The following is a 23,738-nucleotide window of genomic DNA, read 5'->3' on the forward strand; positions in this document are numbered from 1 at the left end:
TCACAGAATACTACAGTGAGTTCCAGAAGTTGGACTGAACCCTTTATCCTTCAGCATGCAGACACCATCATGTGGCCAAAATACAGCCTATGAATCTTCACAGTAGCCCAACTAGAAGACAACAGTATTCAGATGAAGGAGGACCTTGTCATCTTCCTGTATCACCTGCACTTTGAGGCAGTGGTGAAATTAATGGAAATGCATGGCAATGACTTATCAGCTTATACTTACGGGTGCACTCTGATGATGGAGCAGAGGTCCCTGGTGCTCCAGCACATGTGGTTTTCCAAAACAGAACAAACTTTGCTGCACAGATATATCTAATCCTGGATCTGTGAAGTCTGTCAACAAAAGGGATTATATATTGTATCATTTTTACACAATGATAAATTCTTTCCTTCTAATTTTATTGGTTATTCTAATATGACCTCAGTGTTTCAAAATAGCTGATGTATGAAAAAGTTGGGTAGAAAAACTGTGTTGGACCTTCCATAGATTCAGTTAGTGAAAGATGGGAACTCAATGCTATGATGGACCAGAATTGGCTCTGATAAGGATGAAGATATAGAAACTTATCAAGAGAAAATACACATCACTTGGATGAAGAACAAGTACAGGACATTCCTAGGAAGAAAAAGACAAGTCAGTGGAAGGATGCCAGGATTCCTTAATGGGCATCCATAAGTTTTTCCATGCTCAAGATTACCACATAATGTAGTATCTTGGTGGCTTAGAGATGACTCTGCCTAAACACATAGAAGGAAGTCTATTTCACACTTAACTCTAGCCATAGCTCCCCATGAAACACTGTACACAAGCTAACTTGGACAGCTTGAAGTTAACTAGGAACCTTCATTACACCTGTACAACCCATTCACCTGTGCCAGGTCCCTTAGCTAGCTTCTTCATGGGAGTTAGATCCCCTCAAAATTGCCACAGGCTGTAAGTGGTGAGTCCCAGGATCTGCCTAAACTCAATGTGAAACTACAAAAGCCTAATATAAGCAGAATGACAAATGGCCAAGATCTTTCAAGAATTAAGGTATGGATCACTCCACCAGGAAAAGAACCAAGACCTGCTGAGGTGCTTGCTGAAGGCCAAGGGAATCCAGAAAGGGTAGTGGAAGAAGGTAGATCTAAATACCAGCTATGCTCTCTCAATCAGCAATATAAAAGAGGCTTGTTTCCTCCTCCCCTTTTTGCTCTGGTTTTGCTGTCTTCCACCACCTTAAACTGTTGCCCCTCAGCCATGCCATCCTGCTCTGGTGCCAGCTGATCATGGACTGAAACCTCCTCAAATTGCGAACTAAATAAAACTTTCCTTGATAATTTTGGGTGTCAGATATTTTGTCTCAGCAACAAGAGAAAAGTAACCAAGACAGACCAAAGCAGATCAATAATGAGCCTTGATCAGGCTACCTATAGTGCAAAGGTAAACCCGTGTGGCACAGTGAGGTATTACTGCCTTGTGTGATAACAAGGTGACCCTTTTCTTGAGGGATGATACGAGCCTACAGCAAATCTGTAGCTCTGGAATCTTCTCTATAATATATTATACTGGCCAATGAATTATAGATGCCTCATACATTAACCAATATATGTCACTTCTACTGTTTGCTGTTTTTAAACTAAGTCAAAATGAGAGTCACTAAGAAAGCTATTGGGCAACTTGCAAATCTAACTCAGAATTTTTTGCCTGATCTCACATTACAGAGGACTGAGCATGAAACTACTCGAGCTTAGATGCTCAGACCTTATTATTTACTAACTCTATGTCTTTCATCAAATTATTTCCTCCCACTGAGCCTCGATGTCTTCATCAATAAAAAGTTGACATCATAAAATAAAACATTTTTAAAGTACGGAGCACAGTGCCTATCACTCCATAAATATCAACTATTATTGCTGTTACTTTATAATTCCCAGCAAGAAGCATAAACTCAAATCCGGTCTTAAGGACTGATTTTTCACATTATAAATGCAGTGGATAACAGGAAGTCCCTTGAAGGCACTCTTTTATTCTTTAACCTTGTTTCAGAATAAGTGAAAATCATAAGATCAGTTTTATGCAGATTCGTCTACAAAATTCTCAAGCTATACAGCAAAGTTCATCTTACAGACTAGAGTTGAATATTTTTGCTGAATACATTGGACAAGGTAAATAAAGTAAGTAACAAAATAACAGGGAAAGGTGGAACACAGATAAATAGGGAATTTTGTTTTAACCACTAGGTGGAAATAATGAAAAGTTTAAAATGTACTATCTATAAAAGCATGAAAAACTTGGAGAAACGGAACTTAAATGTTAGACTTTCCTTCAGTGATGCTTCAGTGAATAATTCATGGTGATTCAGTTGACTACATATCCAGTCAGGTTACAGATTGTCTTTGTATTTTCCGAAGAGTGACTTAACAACAATTTCCATTCTCTATGCTCTTCTGCTACATGGACTTTGTACTTTTCATCAAGAGACATTTATTTTCTACCCTACTGAATGTAAGTGTGCCCTGTGGTTTCTTTGGCTAAGTGAATGCAGGAAGAGCAATGTGTGCCAATTTCAGATGCAGTCATTAGCAGGCCTGGCAGCTGTCGTGCATAAAACAAAGCCTAAGCCAAATGAAACGCCAGATGTTGCCCTTCCATTCCACAGCCCCAGTGTGACTCCCAGCACAGCTGGCATCAACTTCCAGCCACTAGACTGGCTGTCCACTAAACTGGCTGTCCTGGATGTTTAGCCCAATCAAGCTTTCAAATGACTCTGTTCCTCAGACTGCCACCCAAGGGATCTCAGGGGACAGCTGTCCACTCACATCAGTCAACTTATAGAACCATGAGAGATATCAGTACACTGTCAAAAGCCACTCTGCCATAGATCTGTTTGGTGAATAGCAACAGATAACCAGAGGAAGTTTCTGTATTCGATTTAGGCACCAGTGTGGTATCTTCCACCTGTCTTCGATTCTGATAGGCAATAGATCCTTGGAAACTACTTTCCTGTACACATGGTTCAAATCATAGCTATTAATTTAAAAATCTCCATTACTTGAACATCTTTTTGTCAAAACTGTCATCTACACTACCTTATCAGCAACTCAACTTTTAAAATTTTAATTTGAATAAAAATTTCCACCATTCATTGATTGAACTAAGGGATCAACAATAGCAGACAAAACAAATTTTTTCTAATTATACAAATTCAAGTAGAAAAACAAATTAAATCAGAAAACCTTTTCCTGTTGTAGTTACTACTACACCTGCAAATTATTAAGAATGTTCGCAATATTTCCTCTTAGAATAATGTCTAATCATGACTAGAAAACATGACCTTATTTTACTAAGGTATACTCTCTTATGATATAGTATAATAATATATCTTAGAAGAAGTACTAATTTACAGAAAGGCAAGTTAGAATGTTTTTTCAGTGAGAAAATATTTTTCAAATCATCAATTCAAATGTGTAAATGTAAATAGAGATATATAAATTCATTCTAAAAATGCTCTTGAAATACTCAAAAACAAAATCATAACAATCAAACAGCTGCAATGACTAACACTAAAAATTTCCCTAGCAATTATTAATAAAAACACTAAATTTTAAATATGGGCTTTTAAAATTCTGTATTTATGTGGAAAAATGTGAATCATAACTTTTTATATTGTATATAAATAGGAATAAATTTTAAAACATTAACATTCATAGTTTCAACTTTGAAGCCAAACATTATATGTACTAAAAATAATAACATAAAAAAATCCCTTAATTTATTAACTGCATTGAATACAGTAAATCCTACACTTACAAACCAGTTATGCCCCAGGGAAAACATTTATCAGTTAGATTTGTTCATAAGTGTAAAAAGTTAGTTTCATACATCTTTGACACAAATATATGATATAAAGCATAAAAAATAGACACACAAAAAACCAATGTAAATATACTGTTTTTACTTTGTTACCTTATAATGATGGTACAGTACAGTACAATTGTAAAAATGTGAGCAACTTTCACAATTTGTTTGCATCTAAGGGTGTTCATAAGGTGAGGTCTGTTGATATCTGTGACAGCTCACTACTCAAATATTCACAAATTGGGTATTTACTGTATGTCTAACGCATATCAAGTGGGTGACACAACTGTTAATATTTTAGTATACCACCTTAGTTGTATCACGGCCAATAAAATAGAAAAACTACGGTTATCTTAAACTTCATGCATTAACCTTTTCATCTATCTCTCTATATATCTATATCTATATGAATAAAGAAGCTACTCAGTCAAAGACTAATCTACATAAGATTGTGAAAGTATTTTGCAGGGGTAACTAGAGCCCCACATTCATTGCCCGTAAAGTAGCAAAGTGATCAGAGTGGCCTTTACTAATCATGGAGCTTCCTATAAAGAGTTTTGTTCAACTGACGCAGAAGAAGCCATCACAGACCCCTTCATCAATCCAGTCTGGGATAAAACAAACCTGTTATAAGCTGCAGGCAACTAGTAGGAGCTGAGAACCCTTCCCAACCAAAGCTGGAAGAAAAACAAAGACTTGAGTCATACAAAAGGCACAAGACAACACTACCTCATCCAAAAGCTTAGAGAAGATCTGGAGCCCAGATGGCTATTGCACCTTTGGGCAACTCTGATTCCAGCCCCAATGAGAACTCTAACAGAGAAGTAATCTCAACGTGTTATGCCATCACATCTGTATTTCAGAAATTGAGATAAGAAATAGGTGTCATTCTTTTTTTGCTGTTATATTTTGTTTTTTGTAGAACTAAGGATCATTCTAGCATTCCAGCATTCCAGTCAAAAACTCCTCCACTGAGCTATATCCTCAGTTGGAAATTGGTGTTATTCTAAGGCACTAAATCTGTAGAAATTTGTTATAAATCAATAGAAAACTAATATATTGAATGAAAAAATTATGTGAGCTGTGGAGCTCACATACAACTTTTTAGGCAGTAGCATCGTGAATAGTATTGCAAGTGTGCATATAAGGATGAACTGAGATTTGCTTATGTAGTGAATATTCATTGCATTGTTGAAACAAAAATGATATTTTCTACTTCTGAAAAAAGTACTTGTGTTCATGACTGACAAGTAATGTATCTATTGAAAGCATGTACTTTGTAGTGAACACCTCAAGTATCCTCCATGTTTTTGTGTTACTTCAAATTTCCTATGGTGATAAGACCTTTGGGGGAACTTCACTTTTAAAAGAGTCTCTGGAAAGATCCTTTTCCTTTACCTCCCTGTGAGGACACAGATAGAACCATCTGTTAATCAGAAAACAAGCTCTGTCAGGCACCAAATTTGCAGGCTGGAGCCCAAATGGAGTCAATACAATACACCTATTTTTTAGAATAATTTAAATTCAAAGTCATAAAAATATGACTAAAGGAAACCAAATTTTCACAGTATAGCCTCTTTCTGATAATTATCTAAGATATTTCCTCATTTTATAAGTTAAATATTTTACTTTTAATACCTTCTTGACATTTACCACAGAGAAATCAAATTCCAAATAAACTAGAGTTTAAATAACTACATATAAAGATACATGAACTGCACTTTCTTAAACATTTCATATTTTTAAATATAAATCTTACATGTATTGTTTTCTGTTCCTCTTGCACTTCTATTTTATTTTATCAAAACACAAGAAAAAGATAAAAATTGAAAGGAAGACAAAAAAAAAACAGAAAATCAGAAAAGAAAGAGGACGTTCAGTGAGCTTTTTGTATTTTGTCTTAATTTTGAATAATTCCCCAAACTAAAACCTTCATGAATATGGAAGTTTCTTCCTGCTAGTGACAAAATGTTTATGTCCCCTCAAAGAGCCTGTGTTGAACCCCTAATACTCAATGTGATGATATTTTGACCTGGATATTTGGAAGCTATTCAGGTTCACATAATGTCATGGCATGTGATGCCTGGTGATGGGATTAGTGCCCCTTAAGTAAAAACACTAGAGATCTTGCTCTATCCTGATCTGCATGCAGCACCAAGGAAAGGCCACGCCATCACACAGACAGAAGCCAGCCAGCCTTCACCAGAAACCAACCTTGCTGACTGTGATTTCAGACCTCTGCCCTCCAGCACTGTGAGACCAAAATTTTGGTTGTTTAAGCCACCCAACTGAGGTCTGTGAGTTGACAGCAACTTGAGGAAAGAAAGATGCTTCAATAATCTTAAAGAGCTACCAGGCACATCTTCCAGGCCACAAGGAAAACTGAGGCAATCCAGAGACCATCATCACATCATATGCAATCTATATGAAGAAAAAACTAAAATCTTTAGGTGTTCATCGGGGTGTGGCTTTCCCCATCCCATGCCACAGGGGTTGTTGCACTGACACAGAGTGGTTGAGCAGGTACAGGCTCTGAAAGATCCATAATTAAAGACTGGAAGAGCGGCTAAATGATGACACTGAGACCTCATGCTCTGCTTGGATGCATGATTATGTAGTAAGCTGGCTGAACTGCTTCCTAATCTTCTAGGATCAGAAGGAACATCAAGAGCAGAAGAAGATACTATGTCTTAGCAAGAATGTGTACTAGTTTGTATTCCTACCAATGATGTAGGAGGGTTCCTTTTCTCCCACAACTCACCAGCAGTTGTTTTTTATTTGATATTTGTTCTTTGTTGTTTGTTATCTTTTTTTTTATCAGTACCAGGGATCGAACTCACAACTGCCTGCTTGCAAGGCAGGTGCTTATGCCGCTGAGCTAAATCCCCAGCCCCTGTTCTTTGTTATCTTGATGAAAGCAATTTTTTTTCTTTTAGATGATAGCAATTCTTCTGGGTAAAGATGAAATCTCAGAGCAGTTTTAATTTGCATTTTTCTAATGGCCAGAGATAATGAAATTTTTTTCATAAATTTATTGGATATTTGTATATGTGAAGAGTGTCTATTCATTTCACTTGCCCATTTTTTTTAATCTGGTCTTAATATCAGTCACAGAAGGTTAAATACATCATGGTTTCCTCTTACATGAGAAACCCAAAATATAAATGCTATACCGAACAAATTAAAAAATAGTACAGAATAGGGAGAGAGATCTGCAAAAAGGGAAGGAGAACAGGAAATGGAGGAATGGGGGAAGAAGAAGAGAATAAGAAAAGAATTAAGATGTGTTATGTACATGGACCAACTCCAACGGAGAATGCAATCATTATGTATTGCAAACATGTACCAGTAGAAAGGAACATTTAATGTAAAATGAGAATGTGTGAGATTCCACTGTGTAAGCTGGACACACAACAAGTTAGCCAGACCTTAACCACTCTGCTTTGGTCCTGTTCTACACTACCCAGAAGGATCCCCATCAATAAGAAGCCATCACGTATGCTGTGAAAAGTAGTCATTCAGTGCTATCCATCATTGCTCACCTTGAAGAAAAACCTGCAGATCCATTCAGGGAGATAAAAACATCAATTGGACTTGGAGTTCCTTTCTTAAGTTATGTTTTACCCCTTGGAATTTGAACACATTTCAAAAGCAGAGATCCCTCACATTAATGTGGGGACTCAGAAGATACGGTTTCAAAGAAGACAGTGAAAAGTAGCAATTTGTTACCTGCCTCAAGCTTTCTAGAGGCATTGATGCGGACAGGAGGAAGCTAGCCATGCCTGAAAGCAGAACTGCATGCTGCCCTCGGTACCTGAAAGGACTTGTATTTTGATGAATATCAAACCACCACTCCTTACTTTATTCCCTACCTTCGGCCTAGTGTTGTAAAAGACAGTTTTTATTACTCTTCGGTTATGGTAAAGCCAACAGATGAGGAGATGACTGCCATTGAAAGGATAGATTGTTACTATAGACCCAAGGAAAGAACCAGGTCCTCCATGAGGTGGGGAGAGACGGGGAGAGGGAGGACGGGAGTGATGAAGAAGCTCTAAAGCAGAAGACAAAGTTAAAAGGGTAGCATGTTAACAGCCTTCATTTTCTTTCCTTGCAGTGACTACTATATTAAAAATACTTTAAAATATGCAGTAAAACATAACACACATGTAGAAAAGTACATGAAACAAAAGAATAACTTAACACAGTATAATAAAGCAAATGCCCTGTTAACCACCATGCAGGCTGGAAAAAGGACATTGTCAGCTCCCAGAGCTCCACGCGTCCTCTGGAGATGCCTTCCTTCTTCCTGGAGGTAAACACTTCTCTCTCTCTCTTTCTTCCTTTTTTCTTTCTTTCTTTCTTTCTTTCTTTCTTTCTTTCTTTCTTTCTCTCTTTCTCTCTTTCTCTCTTTCTCTCTTTCTCTCTCTCTTTCTCTCTCTCTCTCTCTCTCTCTCTCTCTCTCTCTCTGAGAGAGAGGCATAGATATTTGAAATAATTACATTCCTCTTAGGTAGTTGCTACATGTATATAATATACTTAATTCTTTTTGTATCTCTTCCCTTCCTTCCTATCTCTTGGTCCCTTTCTCTTTTCCAAAAGATATATATCCCTATTTGCTATTACCTTTTATTTTGTTCCTTGTTTCTCATATAAGATGAACTATCCTGTATTTATGACTGTGTATCTGATTTATTTTACCTAACCTTAAGGTCTCAAGGTGCATGTGTTTTCTGACAAGTGACTCAAGACTAAATAACTTTATTTTATTAGTTACCACAGGAAGGAACAGGTGATGCTGGGTAACTTTAGCACTGACAAGTTTGAATAATTAGATGTGAGTACAGGATCTGTCCCTAGTGGTCTGGCACCTGGCCATAGGGTGATTAGGGAGATAGATGATAGCCTAGAGCATAAAAGCTCCATAAAAGAGTGGCTGGGAATGTGAGCTCTGGATTGGGTGAAAGGCATGTTTCTGGGTGAATTAAACACACTATATAGGAACTGAGTAGCCCTGGAAGGACGATCAGCAAGGATCCAAGATGTCAAAGCATTAGAACACAGAAAATAAAAAGACATAGTTGATAAATCTAAGACAAGAGTACTGTCCACCTCTTCACTGTCCTCTCCTGCTCATTTGAGACAGTATCAGTTAATGTTCACACATGCAAAGTTAGGTTTTGTCACCCAAAGTCATTTGTATTTCTTAGGGCACAGATGTCAACCGGCAACTTCTGTAAATCTCTGACTAGTAAAATCCAAATTCCCTCTTCTCTGCCATCTTTTCCATTAGGAGCCAAGTGGTCCCAGGGAAATGGAAGCTAATATGGTGGCCTGCCCTACAACAATCCTAATAGGAATCAGGGGAATATTTTGTTCCAGATCTGTTCCAAAGCCATCAAAACACTGAGTACACATTCAGATTCTTAATCATTGTCTCTAGCATGTTTAAGAACTATGCTGGAATGATAAAGTCTTTTTACTGGGGTTTTCAGACTGCCTCACTCAATCACTGGCTAAGAATATCAGATGGAATATTCCCACTCTGTTTTCCAGAGACCACTCTAAGTGGTATCACTCTAACTGATACACATTTTCTTTCCCAAAGTCTCCAAGCCAGATCTCGGTACCAAACCTTACAGCCTCAGCATCAAACTTTAATCCTATCTTCTTATTGCATACTCAAGAAGCCAGTTTCCACGGACCTCTATGTGCTCTTTCTAAAGTTCATTACGGGTGCTCGTGTATTTTGTCACTGTCACTCAAGGATTGTTTAAGAACAAGATCAAGTTTGCCTTTACCAACATTGTTAAGACTAGAGAAACAAAGAGAAACTATAAACCATAGTAGTTTGTACCTATGATTAGTGTTCTTGCATAGAAGGGATCTGTGAAGAAAGAAGATTTGAGACTGAATCTAAGAAGAATAAAGAAGGACAGGACTAAATGAAGCAGATGATAGATAAAGAGAAAGTAGAGGGCTCCACGGCCTGGAGATGCCCTGCAAGTTGAAGAGTGTGTCTGGTAAAAGTCATAAGTGAGCTAGAAAGACAGAGGATGTGGACAGAGATTAAAAAGTTTGAATTACTGATGTGAGAGAGAGTGCTTCCAGGTAACAACAAAGTTCAGGATGTGTAATGTATGTAGAATACAGTGATAAACATGAATCCAAGAATGTCAGAAGACACAGAGCTACACAATGCATACACTTGGACAGCAAAGTTGTTCAGAATGACATTGGAACTTGACATGGAACTCTAACTGGGTGCGAATGTCTCCACTGGCAATGAAGGAGAGTGACATAAAGGTGGACATAGAGCACGGTAAAGCACACAATGAGCCAAAGAGCATGAATCTCAGAGAGCAGAAAATATATGAGTAACAGTGGTCTGAGGAAAAAGGAAGATTCCAACATTATTTTCAAGTTGTGAGATACCTGATGCAGTAGGGACAAGAAGATGGAAGTTTTTAACCTGAGAAAGCTACAGGGAAACTAATATCTTTGTGGAGATCTAGGTTTAAGTAAAGTTATATTTAGTAAAGATGAGAGATATGATGATTTTTTAAAGGCATATAATATTTAATCATGGCTTGGAATGTGTCCAAAGATATAAGAGAGAGGAAAAGTGATTTTTTTAATCAAAAAGCATGGCAGTGATAGGAATGTTAGTGAGTATAAATAACCGTAAGTTTTTAATTTTGAACAGGAACCAAGGAATGCAAGGATCCGTGTCTTGGTAGTGATTATTTAGATATCCCTGAAAAGGTTTTTCCCAGAGAACATTCTAAAGATCGCTTGCATTGTCATCATTGGTGAACCTTTGGAAAATCAGATGGCTGGCTTCTGCTGCTTACCTACACATTTGGAAGGAGAGGCAGGCTCAGAAATGCTATAGGAGTTGGTGGTATAAAGGGAGAATGCTTGGCAATCTGTATTTTCTAAACTCTCTTGACATGGTCTGAATATTTGTGTCTCCCTAGAATTCATACATTGAAATTTAATCTTGAGTTCTATGGCACTAAGAGGTAAGACCTTTGAGAGATGCTTAGGTCATGAAGATAGAGCCATTGTGAATGGAATGAGTGCCCCCATTTGTAATTCAATTTGTAATAGTGTGGGTATGGAGAGGTTGTGGGATCTTGAAGAGGTGATTAGGTCACAGGACTCCACCTTCATGAAGGAATTCATCATTAATACAGCTCCCACAAGAACAGCATGAAGGTGGGTTGTTAAAAACCACCTCACACCTCCCTTCACTGTTGCACATGCACTTGGTCACCAGTATCACACACACTCTGGCTAGGTAGTTTTTCCTATTTGGGGTTCCTTGCATATACATAATGAGATATCCTAGGGATTGGATCTAAATCTAAACAAAATAATTTACTTATGTTTCATATGCACCATGTATATAAATACCTATGACCTGAACTCTACACACTTTTAGTGACTCAAGTTCTGACTGTGATCCATAGCAAGAGATTAGGTGTAAAATTTTTTTAGTCTAGGTAACACATTGATGCTCAAAATGTTTTTTTGGATTTTGGATTTCCAATTTTTCAATCAGAGACATTCATTTTGTATATCTTAGGAAGAATCTTGTCAAAATCTTCTGAATTAAACAATTGATCACACAAGGATGCCATTTCCTGCAATAACAAAAACACCAGGAGGAAAAGCAGATTTAGAGAAACTATTGCCACTCCTGGTTGATCTTTAAAACTGCTGAAAAGCATGCCAGGAGAGGGTCATGGGGCATTTGGATAAATGACCCTAGAGTTCTGAGGTTAGAGACCAAGATTTATCTACTTAGCATTAGGTCCTTCTCAAAATATTCCCTTTCTTTGCTATGTCTCTCACAGAAAACTCTTAGCTATTGTTTTATCCCACAGAGTATTTTACTTAAGGCCCATTTAAGCAGTTGAGGTAGCAAATTGACAAGTGGCCCTCCAAAATCTGTGCAAGTACAGAACCTTTGACAGTTACCTTGTTTATAAACAAGGTCTTTGCCAATGTAACCACATTACAATAAAGTCATATTGGATAGGGCGGCTCTAAATACAATAATTAGTGGAAGACATAGATATACAGTGGAAGCTGGCCATGTACAATCAGGGACAGAAATAATAGCACAATAGCTACAAATCAAAGAATCCCAAGGACTGTAAGGAAGAAGCTAGCAAGAGCAAGAAGAAATTCTCTCCTAAAGCCTGGAGAAGCAGCATGGCTGAGATGAAATCTTCACTTCAGACTCGCAGCCTCCAGAATTGTAAGAATACATCTGAGCTGCTGCAAGCCACCCAGAGTGTGTGTATTTGTCAGGGCAGACCTGGGAAACTAACACACTGACTCATCCTTGATTTCTCCTGGTCTCATCAATTTAGCACAGATCTTCATCATATTCATTGAACAACTTTCAGTTCCATCTTTTCCTCCATTCCCACTATTGCCATCATCTCCACCCTCATTGCATATTATGGGAAAAAATATGACACCACATGTGTATTTTTAACTGCTAACTCCAAAAGTTAGAAGCTCTTCCCACTCCAAGTGTGTTCATTAATCATTACCACCTCATCTCCTGATTCAAGCAAAGTCTTGAGGCTAAACATGTACACATATGTGCTCTGGCCGTGTCAATGGGAGCCTTACAACTCTGTTGTTTAGTGAAAGGAAATCATCGTCTATAGCGTGTTCAAAGACTGAAAGTAACAAGAGAAATCAAATCAATGTTCCACAACCTGAGAACAGCAATGGTGTTTCCCTAGCTTTTCACTTAGTCAGGTGTTACAATCACTAGAGTTTGCTAATAGCTTAGAAGAGAAATTCTACTCTGAAAGTACATATGGGTCAATTTCTTTTCTTATTTTTCCTGCCACCATCCTATAACTACCAAAGACCTAAATTAAAAACTAAGGAAAATCCTGCTCCACATTTTTACCCAATTCATTCACTACATTTGTGCTAACAGTGCTCACCATTCTTTACCCTGGTATCCTGATTTATATAGAACTAACAAGAGCACTCTAATCCTCTGTATTTCTAATAACATCACCCAAATCTAAGCCTATTCCCAGGACTATTTACTAAGCAAACTGTGCCACCTGACACCCAGCTCTGCCAACCAGAAGCCATTTTTGTCACTTCCTTTGAGAGTCTCCTTTTCCAATCCATCAAGTAAGATGACCTCTTTGGGCTCTTTTTTCTTTTTGTTTCCTCTTTCTTTTTTCTATGCCTTTTTGAGGGGGCATTTTATTTCATGGGGGGGCTGAATGCCTTTTTTAATGTTTTTAATTAATTTTATTGGTATACTTTAGATTAACTCAAGGATCACATCCATCAAGGAAATTTGTACCTGTATGTATTATATTTGGATACCTTTTTTCTCCAATCTTCTCCCTTCCCCTTTTTCCTCCTCCTTCTTCTCATCTTCTTTCTCCTCTCCCACCTCCTCATCGTCCGGAATTTTGCATTTTGACATACATCTCCCTAAATTGGTTTAGCTAGGTAAGAACTTGCAATCCTCTTGCCTCCAGAATGCTGGAGTTACAGGCACATGCCACTCTACTCACCTTTCTAATTCTCAATATGTCCATTTATCTCCATTTTTACCTTCATAACCAAATATCAGTCCAAAAAATGTCAGTCCTCATCTTTATTACTATGACAATCTCCAACTGATCTCCTTCCATTAATCAATTCTGCACGTGGAAGAAAAATGCAAAGTTTAGTATGTTCCTTCTGGTACTTTTTTTTTTTTCTTGTCTTTTTCGTTTTTATCGGTACCAGGGATCGAACTCTCGACTGCCTGCTTGCAAGGTAGGTGCTTATGCCACTGAGCTAAATCCCCAGCCCCACTTCTGATACTCTTATTTCCCACACTACCTCAATCTTTACTTCCAGCCCTCAAATCTAAGTCTTCAACTGTTTCTTAGTCTTGGAATGAGATGCAAAATATAGACCATGGCCCTATAAGAACCAGCATGATTTGACTTCTGGATATCACCTTGCTTCAATTCTTTCACTCACATCTTCACTGCCTAGTCTCTTTCACTTCTTTTTGTATACTGTACCATGCTTCATTCATCTAGGAAAGCCCTCCACACTCTGAGTACACTGTTAGAAGTGTTCTCTCTCTCATCTTCTCCTCCACTCAACTTTTACAACACAGCGGAAGCACCAAGACCTCTGTGGCAATCTTCATTGTCAACTTGAGAGATGGTTAAACCATAACCATGCATCTAGGTGTTCCTCAATGGACCATAGAAATGCAGTCTTGGAATTATGTCTGGTCTATTACTTCTTCTCTGTGCTCTGTTCCTGTTTTCTGCTTCTTGGGTGCTATGAGTTGAGTTCCACCATGCTTTTCTGCCATGATGTTTTGTCTAGAAGCCAGCTCACCACAGATTGGAACCTCTTAAACTAAGCTAAAATATATCTCTCCTTCTTTTGTCTATAGGCCTCAAATATTTTGCCCCCACAGCAGGAAATTTGACCAGCACATCATCTGGAGACTAGATCCCTTGAACCCTCAGGACTACATCCTTATAGCATTATATATTATCAAGGCACTGTATGCTTTTCTGTTCAACCTTTATCAGTGCCTATAAAACAGAAAACAGAAAAATAAAGAAAATAAATATTGCCAAATAAGTTCTTACCTTGCTGGATTTAACTTACCAAAAGAAATAATACCTTGTTGCTGATTTCTAGTCTTCTTTCAATTGTCACCTGAATACTTTTTCTGCAAAACAAATAAATAAGTAATCAAGATGTCATAAATTTCTTTTACTTGTCAGAGTTTCTGTGATAACTGCTGTACACTTCTCTTTACTAGGTCTTATCCATGGAATTTTCCCTAGCCAAGTTGACTCTAAAACTTAGTTCTGTCTCAGGTTATAAATAGATACATGTGTTCAGTGAGAAACAAATGTGCCCATTCAATTAATCATCCCAGTGTCTCTGTTATACATTTGTAACATGTACTTGTTCTTTACACTTTTCTCCTTCTTCTCATACTCTGAATGCATCCAGCATAAACTTGCTCAAGAATGCTATAATGATGTTTGCTTGTCTTCATAAATTCACTCCACAGTTTGCATTTGTTAATCATTCAGTGATTATTTGCAACCAAGTTGATTTATAGCCATTAAGCTTGAGATAAATTCTTCTTAGTAAGATTTCTCCCAAAATTCTGAATCATCCTTTCTTTATTGTTAATATTGCTCATAATAATGATAACATCGAACACTTACGAAGCGCTTATTGTATCTAACAATATAAGGTACATTTTTATGCATTTGGTACTTATAATAACCTTAAATACAGGTAACATTTTTGTCTTGTACAAGTGATTAGATATAAAAAGATTAATTTGCCCAAGTACACATAGCACATAAATGGTAAAGCTAAGATTTGAAACCAGGAAGCCTGTTCCAAAACCATAATTATTCTATACTACATTCTCTTGTAGTATACTATACTACATTCCTCTTGTCTTTTTAAAAGGCCACACTCATAAGTTTCTACTTCACATACTACTAAGTGTGCTCCCACTGGCTCCAGGCCACATGCAGATAACACATGTTAGTACACAAAGTACAAGAATAAATATAGAAAGCAGAAGGAAGAAAACGAGAGTAGGAAATAAAAGGAGGAAAAACTGAAGGCTCTGGAAATGGGACAAAAGCCCACAAATTAGGTAAGGAATTTAGGAGGCTTGATGAAGAGATTCTCGTTTTCACAGTTTCCAGCATGAGAATAAACCAAAATCAACACTTTAGTGAGAGAAAACAGGTCATCTTTAGCTGATAAAAAAAAAAAAAAAAAAAGCATGGCAACCTGACAGGGAAATGTAGGTGAATATTCCAGGAGGAGAAATGAAAAAAAGATGTTTCAAAAAAGAGAAAAGGTAAGAGAAGACATCACAAACTCCATGGTTAAATGCTGCCTAACTCTCTGGCTGATCTTTAACCCAAGCATGCAGAAGACTCCAAGCAGCCCAGCTAAAGATAAAACTGCCTGAGTCTTGAGCTTACATGAAAGAGACAGAAATTGCATTTTGATTGCAATCGAGTTAAAACAAAATCTTCAGCACTTTTTGGAAAAATACAAAAGAATCACTGTCTCTGCATCATAATAACTGCAGTGTCATGATAAGTTTGAAATTACTCAGCATGCAAAGAACCAGGTAAAATAAGACTCAGTGTGAAGGAGAAGAAAAAAGAAAGAAGGAAAGGAAATGAGAGGAGAGGAGAAAAAGAAAATGAGGTCAGGTGATCCAGAAGTTTGAATAAGTAGGAAAAGACTTGAAAGAAACTACTATGACTATGTTATGCCAACTACTATAATTAGCCCCTAAAACACACTCACAGTGAATGAAAAGATGTAAATAAAGCTCAAGAGATAAATGAAAACTTCATAAAGGATCAAATGTAAAGCATAAAATTGAAAACTATGATATTAAAAATTAGAAAGATAGCCTTGATCTATAATAATTTTCCCTCCCAACTTCTCTATGTACAGTAATTTTCATACTGTTCAGCGTCACTGATAACTGTCTTCATGTGTACCACTACTCAGTTCCTCCTTTCTCGTTTACTGCTTGTCTCTAGCATTAATACCAAGTACCATTGCTATCACTTTACAACAACCTTAATCTCATTCACTACCCTGAACAATATTTCTGCCTTTTTTGACCTAACTCTGATTCTCTTCAGTGTTAGATTTTAAAATGACTTCCCAAATTACACAGCTTTCCCTTATTCAAAAATTAGAGCCTGATTTCTTCGAGTGTAGACAAGACTTGGCAACACATTTCTAATGAATACAATATGGAAAAAGTGGTAATATGAGGCAGTAGGTGATAAAAGATATTGAGAGTTTCTCCTCTTTCTCTTAGGCCACTCACTGTGAAGAAAATAAATCCGTATCATGGAGGCACTCAAGCAAATCTATGAATAGAATCACATGAAAAGAACTGACGCCTCCTACCAAAAACCAGCAAGAGATCCTCTATCAACAGTAACTACAGGTAAAATTCTGTCTTGGAAAGATAAGTTGGAGACCTAATTCCTATGACCACAGAACGTGACCTTATTTCAAGGCTACATTGTGCAGTAATAATCATGTAAAATAATCAAAGTGAGCACTAATCCAGTAGATTGATGTTCATATAAGGAAGGGAAATTGGACACAAAATATATACATAAAAAGAACAACATGCAAAGATTAGAGTGGAAATCACAGATCAACTACAAGCCAACAAACACTGGAATGCAACCAAACTACTGAAACATAGGAAAGAGCATGAAGTACATGCTTTTTCACAGTTTTGAAAAGAACCAAACCTATTTTTACCTTTATCTTCTGCTTCTAGTTCCTTGAAATATGAAACATCTGTTATGCTAAGGCACTTGGTTTTGTGTATCTAGTCACATCAGCTGTAGGAAACTAATGCATAATGTGAATGAGTCACTTTGGAAGCAGTTCTTCCTGTCCTAGACAAGCTTTTAGCTGGTTACAGTACCTACCAGTATCTTGACAGCAGTTTCTTAAAATGTCTTGGACAAGCTAAACAGTTCCTGTATTACTGCCCCAGGAAAGTGATGAGATAAATATTTGATATGTTAGCTTCTTTTACATACTTAACTATGCTTCATTTACTAAAATATATACAAATGCTGTCTTAGTTACTTTTCTCTTTGGTGGGACAAAATACCCAACTCTTAGTTAAAGGATAATAGGTTTATTTAGCCCACAGTTTGTAGAAGTTTCATAATTGGCTGGCTCCAAGGCAGAGTAGCACGTGGCAAAGAGGTAACCATTCATGTTAGCAGAAGACAACAGAATCACCAAGAGAGCATAAGAAGAGCCTCTTTCTGTCCCTTATATCATATCCAATCTACTGAGATTAAGGCTGTGCCAATCTAATCAGTGGACTGATCCTATGACTGCATTAGGCTTTGATGGGGGTGGGACTTTTGATACAAACTATAATAGATGCTGAGAATAGATAACAGAGAAAAAATATCCCCAAGAATGAAAATTTTATTTGAGAGTAAGCATAGTCCAGGATGCACACAACAGTGACCCACAGGTGCACACCAAGAAAGCATTGTAAAGGAAGATTTTATTTACAAAAAGAGAAATTCACATAAATTCTTGGATGCTGTGAGAATTGTCTTGCAGACTCAAGGCAAGAACTGGTGACACGGGTGGAAATGCATTGCTGGACAACTGTGTTCTCTCCTGAACGCCTTACCTGAATAGGTGTGATCTTAAGCATGTTAAATATAGACATTGTTACAAAATTTTATGTATATAAGCATTGTGTAAAACAAACTTCTGGCGGGATTTTAGACAGTCTCTGAGACAGTGTTTATTTTTGACAAGTATGAATTTTCCTTCATAACCTTCTGGCCCTAATTTTATCTTAGCCTGACAAACAGGACTTCAACTTGGTGTCAGAAACTTTATTAAGCCCTAATCCTCAACATGACAGTATTTGGAAGTAAGAACTTTAAAGAGGTAATCCAGGTTAACTGAGGTTGAAAGTGTAGGAGCTTAGTCTGATATAACCGTTGTCCTTAAAAGTAAAGGAAGAGATACCAGGGATGCAGGTATCTAGGGAAAACACTTGCTGAATACACCAAAGATAGCTTTCTTCAAGTTTCAGAAAAAAGCAAGGCTGCTAATACCTTCATTTTGGACTGGTGGCTTCCAGAACTGTGGTAAGATGAGGACAATCATACAGGAGACCACTGTATTTTATCACAGCTGTCCTAAGCAGACTGTCCGCAGCTAAATATGGGAAGAGTCTGACACATAACAATATGCAATATACTTCCTCCATTCTTCCAGTAAAAACATGTCTTTCCATCTAGATTCAGCATCCAAAATTATCTCAAAAGTCTAGCCACGAAGTATGCAAATTAAGAAATTGAGCAAAATTTCTCTTAACAAACTATGTTTGAAACCTTGAGTCTCTCAGATTATGAGAAAGGCTCAGTGATAAATTTGTCAAATAAAGGATAACTCTCCCCATGGGTCGTCTTTAAGTTTTAGGAAAAAGTAGCAGAATATGATGATTATACTGTGAGTGGGAAAACCTATTCCATTTTAGACTGTGATCATGAACAAAATTCTAAGATAAAGATAAGAGGAAAAGAAACTTGCTTCTAATATGACTGAGTACTTCGTTCATTAAAAATAACTAATACCTCCCTCTGCTGGCCTTAGTGGCTTACATCTACCTCTGTGACACTGCACTGCATTGTATGAAACTGGTGACCCCTTGCTCTTCCAGAGCAGACACTTGTCTCACTTAAGCTTTTCATTCATTACAGCTTCTAGAACAGAGTAAGGATTCAGTGCATGTTTGGAGAAAAGACCTGCCCCTCTAATTCTGTCCTACAGCGGTCCCTACCCAGGCAGTCTTTAAAAGGAGGCAGCACTGAGCTGTGAGGCTTATTCATGCATCTCACTCCTTCAAGAGAACGCTCCTGCTACTTCTGACAAATCCAAAGTCAGCCTCTCTGGAAATCGATTTTATCTTCAATTTAGCAGCTTCAAATTGACTGGTGAGCTGTTTCCCATTTAACTCTCACTAACCCTTTCCCACTACAATGTCATCTACCTCTGGCTATGTCATGCATTTCCCTTTCTAGTCCCAAACTTCAGTGTCCCAGAATCCCAGTAAGTACCTGATGGGTTCCTTCTCTTCCTCCCTGTTGGCCTGAATCATCACCCAATTTACTACTAGCAACAGCACCCCAAACCATCTGTCCTATCTAATTCCAGGGCAGTCCAGATAGGAAATCCATTAAGATGTTGAAAGATTGACAGCCAGCACCTTATGGCTGAACGATCTTAAATATCTTTATTTTTAGTTTTGTGAAGACTTAGGACACTTGTGGTGATAGGCTGTGCTCTGGAAGGGGCTTATCTAGTACAAAGCTGTCAGAGTACAACAGGGTGACTTCTAGTTAGTTTTGAAGCCAAGTAATCTCCAAAGCCTCCCACTTATACCTGCAGGATCCTCTAGCACCCAAAACACTCACGTGTAGTTGACAATATTTGCTCCGGAGATCAAGTGTATAAAAGTATACCTTGAATTTAACTGAATTTTAATTTCCACCGGAGTCAATTAGCCATCCTAACTGAACTGCAACCACCAGCAGAAACACGAAGCGCCCAGGATTTGGAGGCAGATTTATTTATGTTGGTGGGCAAAGATCAAGATCATTTTTAAAATATCAGGACCTGATCTCTGATGGCCAAGGGCTTACATGAGATAATCAAGCAGAAAGTACCGAATAGAATGGCTTGTCAATTGGGGATTGGTTTATCCAATAAGCATCCTAGTGACCAGCCTTGTATCACAGTGACCAGCCATTTCTAAGAGACAGGAGCAGTCGGAACTGGAACAGGAGCTATCACCTGTGCAGCTAAGAAACTGAAATACACTGGCTATGGGGAAGGGAGCATTTTCTGCTACAGAACAAATGCACTTGAATGAGGCTCCTCACTGTCTGGGTGATGGACCTCATCTATCAAGTGAGCTATGAGGTTTCTTTCCCCTCCAAACTCTGTGAACTTAAGAAACATTTCTGTTGTGTATGGAAAGAACCAGGGGATTCATGAACTCTCTCACGGCCATCATTTTCTTGTTTTCATCCTTTGCAACGCAGTTCCGAGCTAATGCTTACATAGACACTCACAGGGAGAGGAGACCGTAAAACTGAGCTGCTCTGAGTGGTTTCAAGAAAATTTATCATTCCACCTTTCTTCTGATGAGCTCAGATCTTAAAGAACGTGTTTTGGGGACTCTTGCGGGCGCCATGGTGACTCACTGGGGTAGTGTCGGTCGATTTACTAAGGAAAGTGAGAATTTAGCAGAACAATGATTTGAGAAGGCAAAATGCTCAGTCCTCAGCCAGAGACCCAGTGGGCCAGGTGCAGCTCCAGGCTGGGCCCCGCTCACAGAGCCAGCTGCAGTGGACCTAAATGACCACCAGATGGTACTCGAGGGCTAGGATCACAGAAAAATTCTGGATTCCTTGCCACAGCCCTAGGCGTGCTCCAAGGCTGGAGTCTTGGTCAGCAGAAAGCAGAGTTGCAAGCATTCTCACCTTGAAGTCAGTAGTCCTGCGGGCTTTGATCGGATTTGAGCACTGGCAGGGGACTGCAACTCCTAGCCTTGACCTTAGGCCAGAGATCGCGGCAGTCGAGCCAGCAGTACCCGAGAAAAACAGGCTGGCCCGCCAGCAGCGCCTCTCCCTCCCCGGGTGGACTTTGCTGCCGCCGCCGGCCGGAGATGCTCTGGACCCAGGGACCGCAAGCAGCCCGCACCTGGGCACCGTGCGGGGACACCCACCGCTGGCGATGCGAGCGAGATTTGTGAGGCTGTGCTTGACGAGGTTGACTGGTTTCTGCCTTATGTATTTTGAGGGGTTTTTTGTTTTTTGTTTTTTGTTTTTTGTTTTCCTAGCCCTGAGCAATTGAAGAGAGCTTGGTGCAGGACTCTCAGAGACATGAATTACTCACGGTTCATTACTGCGACCAGCGCAGCCAGAAAACCTTCTCCCATCCCAAACAAGGGTGAGATGCGGAGCCAGCGCCTCTCCTGCGCGGGTGGAGCCTTCCAAGTCACCCTGGGTTGCGTCCACTCCTGCCCCCGGGAGTTCACTGGGCACCAGGCTCCGTGAGCAGCGCCTGGGCAGGCAGAACCTTTGCTCTCAGAAAAGGCAGCTAGAAGGGAAGACCAGCAAAGAAGCATTTGCAACAGTGTGGAGAGGTAGCAGCCCAGAGGCGCAGCCTGCCTGTCCTGCCCATGGGGCGCATCCTGGAAGGCAGGCTGTGGAGAGAGGCCCTTCTGGCAGGACAGAGCGGGCAGGCGCAGTGTGCAGAAGCCTGCGGGTGAAGTGGGCTGATGCACGAGAGAGCAGGGCTGAGCCAGGAATCCACAGGCAAGCCCGGGTAACTGCAGGAGGGTTTTCTGTTACTGTGGCCCTTTGCTTGTTCCTGGCCCCTCTGTCCTCACCGGAAACATCCTCCTGCTTCAGTCCTCTCACCAGTGAGGAGGCGCAGACAAAGTTATTCTGTGCTTGTTTTAGACTAGCATTCCGTCTTGGACCGTGTGGGCGGCTAAACCAAAACACCATAAACTGGCAAGCAAAAGGAAATGATTTGCTACAATCCTGAATGGTGGAAAATCCAGCATCAGGGTGTAGGCCTTGAGGTTGGGTGAGGCCTGGCTCGGTGTTGAGGTGAGGGCCATTCATGTGGATGACTGTGTCCTCATATAATGGCAGTGTTACTGGGGAGTTTAGAAATTTAGAAATGGCTTCATAAGTACTCCTGGCTCTTCTTGCCTTAAACAAGAAAATGGGACCAGGCAAGCCAAAAATGGCGCCAATGTTTATTTGAAAAACAAGAGAAGGGTATCAGAAAAACTAGCTCTGAAGATCAAACTTGGGCTAAATGAGAGAAAAAGGAAGGTAAATGCAAAAAATAAAAGTATGCACTGCATCTGGGAAACCCAGGACAGGCTATGGTGGGAACCCAGGAAAGCACTCCTGGTAGTGTCTACTCTTTTACGTCTTCCGCATCTGGTGGGCCCTGTGAGAAGGTCCATGCATGGGTCCTGTGCCTCCTGAGCTCTTGTAATTGACAGGTCCAGCTCATTTCCCTGCCACTTTGCCATGTCCTATGTACCTTAGCAAAAGGAGGTAACAGGGGTCCTCTGTTGGCAGAAAGGAGCAAGAGCACTCCCTCCGATCTCTTTAAAAATCAGTGATCCTATTCAAGCAGATACAGTCTCTGTGACCTAATCACCCTTCAAAGACTCTCGATTCCTCCTACTGCACAGGGAGTGTGAGGTTCCAACATATGAAGAGGGACTGCACACATTCACACCGTGGCACATTCCGTCACTAGAAATTATCAAATTTTATGGTTGACCGTAGTACATACTGAACTGTCTATGTTTCTTCCTCTTCAATAAATGTATTTCGTTTCTGTTTATCATAGCTGATATCCTGCACAGGGCACCAAAATCTCTCATTTCCTTGGCTCCTGGATGTCCAAACCCAGACACCTTCCCTTTTAAGAGTGCTGTTATCACTTTAGAAAATGGAAATACCATCCAAATTGAAGGAGAGATCATGAAGAAAGCACTTCAGTATAATATAACTGATGGGTGAGTTTCCAATAGATAGTATAACCCTGCTGGTTCATTTTCATGTCCCATTGATAAAGTCACTTAACTCTTTTTTAACAATGTATTTGACTGCCAGGCAAGTTGCAGAAAAGTTTTCAAACACTAATTAAGAGTAAAACAAATATGAAATATTTAACACCTCTTGGTAACTGCTTTCAAACTTAAATGATTAGGAAAGCCAGACATGTCTTAAAAATTATATGTCTGCTGGACATATCACTTGAGATGAATGTGGAAACTGGAAAAAAATAGTAGATAAAGAAATAATAAAATAAAGGAAAAAATGAATGATACAGTGAGGGTAATTTTAATCTCTGGGTAATTTTCTAATACTATAATTATGGCCTCTTTTAAGCAAGCGACTATGCTAATACATGGCACAGATTCAAATGTCTTTCTTAAAGGCAAGCTGAAACATGCCTTAAAACTTTCTTTAGCTGATTTTCAAATGATAACAGAGTCTATAACATTTACCAATTATATTTTATTAAAACTTTTGTTATGTGATTGAAGAGTACACTGAAATATAGCATATAGATTTTGGGAACCCAGCCAAGAGTCCTGATTGTAAATATCAAGAACTCAGCCAAGAGTCCAGTGGTCAGTCTCAAGAATGTCAGGAGAAAAAATAAAAAACAAAAACATGTATCACATTCCAACAATGGTTGGA

The 23,738-nt window shown here is 39.0% G+C and overlaps 1 protein-coding gene across 1 annotated transcript in view; it reads left to right on the plus strand.

The window, feature by feature from the left end:
* Positions 1 to 19,246: 19,246 nt before the first annotated feature.
* The window catches only part of LOC134470291 (kynurenine/alpha-aminoadipate aminotransferase, mitochondrial-like), a 31,111-nt gene continuing 26,619 nt past the window's right edge, over positions 19,247 to 23,738 (plus strand). Inside the window, exons 1-3 of the mRNA XM_063234754.1 lie at positions 19,247 to 19,427; positions 21,338 to 21,447; positions 22,879 to 23,047. Of these exons, the coding sequence (XP_063090824.1) occupies positions 21,381 to 21,447; positions 22,879 to 23,047 (236 nt within the window). The 5' untranslated portion in view covers positions 19,247 to 19,427; positions 21,338 to 21,380. The remainder of the gene's footprint in view (positions 19,428 to 21,337; positions 21,448 to 22,878; positions 23,048 to 23,738) is intronic.

This window comes from Cavia porcellus, unplaced genomic scaffold (genome assembly GCF_034190915.1).
Source record: "Cavia porcellus strain 051 isolate PalLab524CR breed Dunkin Hartley unplaced genomic scaffold, mCavPor4.1 scaffold_24, whole genome shotgun sequence".
NCBI classification, from domain to species: Eukaryota; Metazoa; Chordata; class Mammalia; order Rodentia; family Caviidae; genus Cavia; species Cavia porcellus.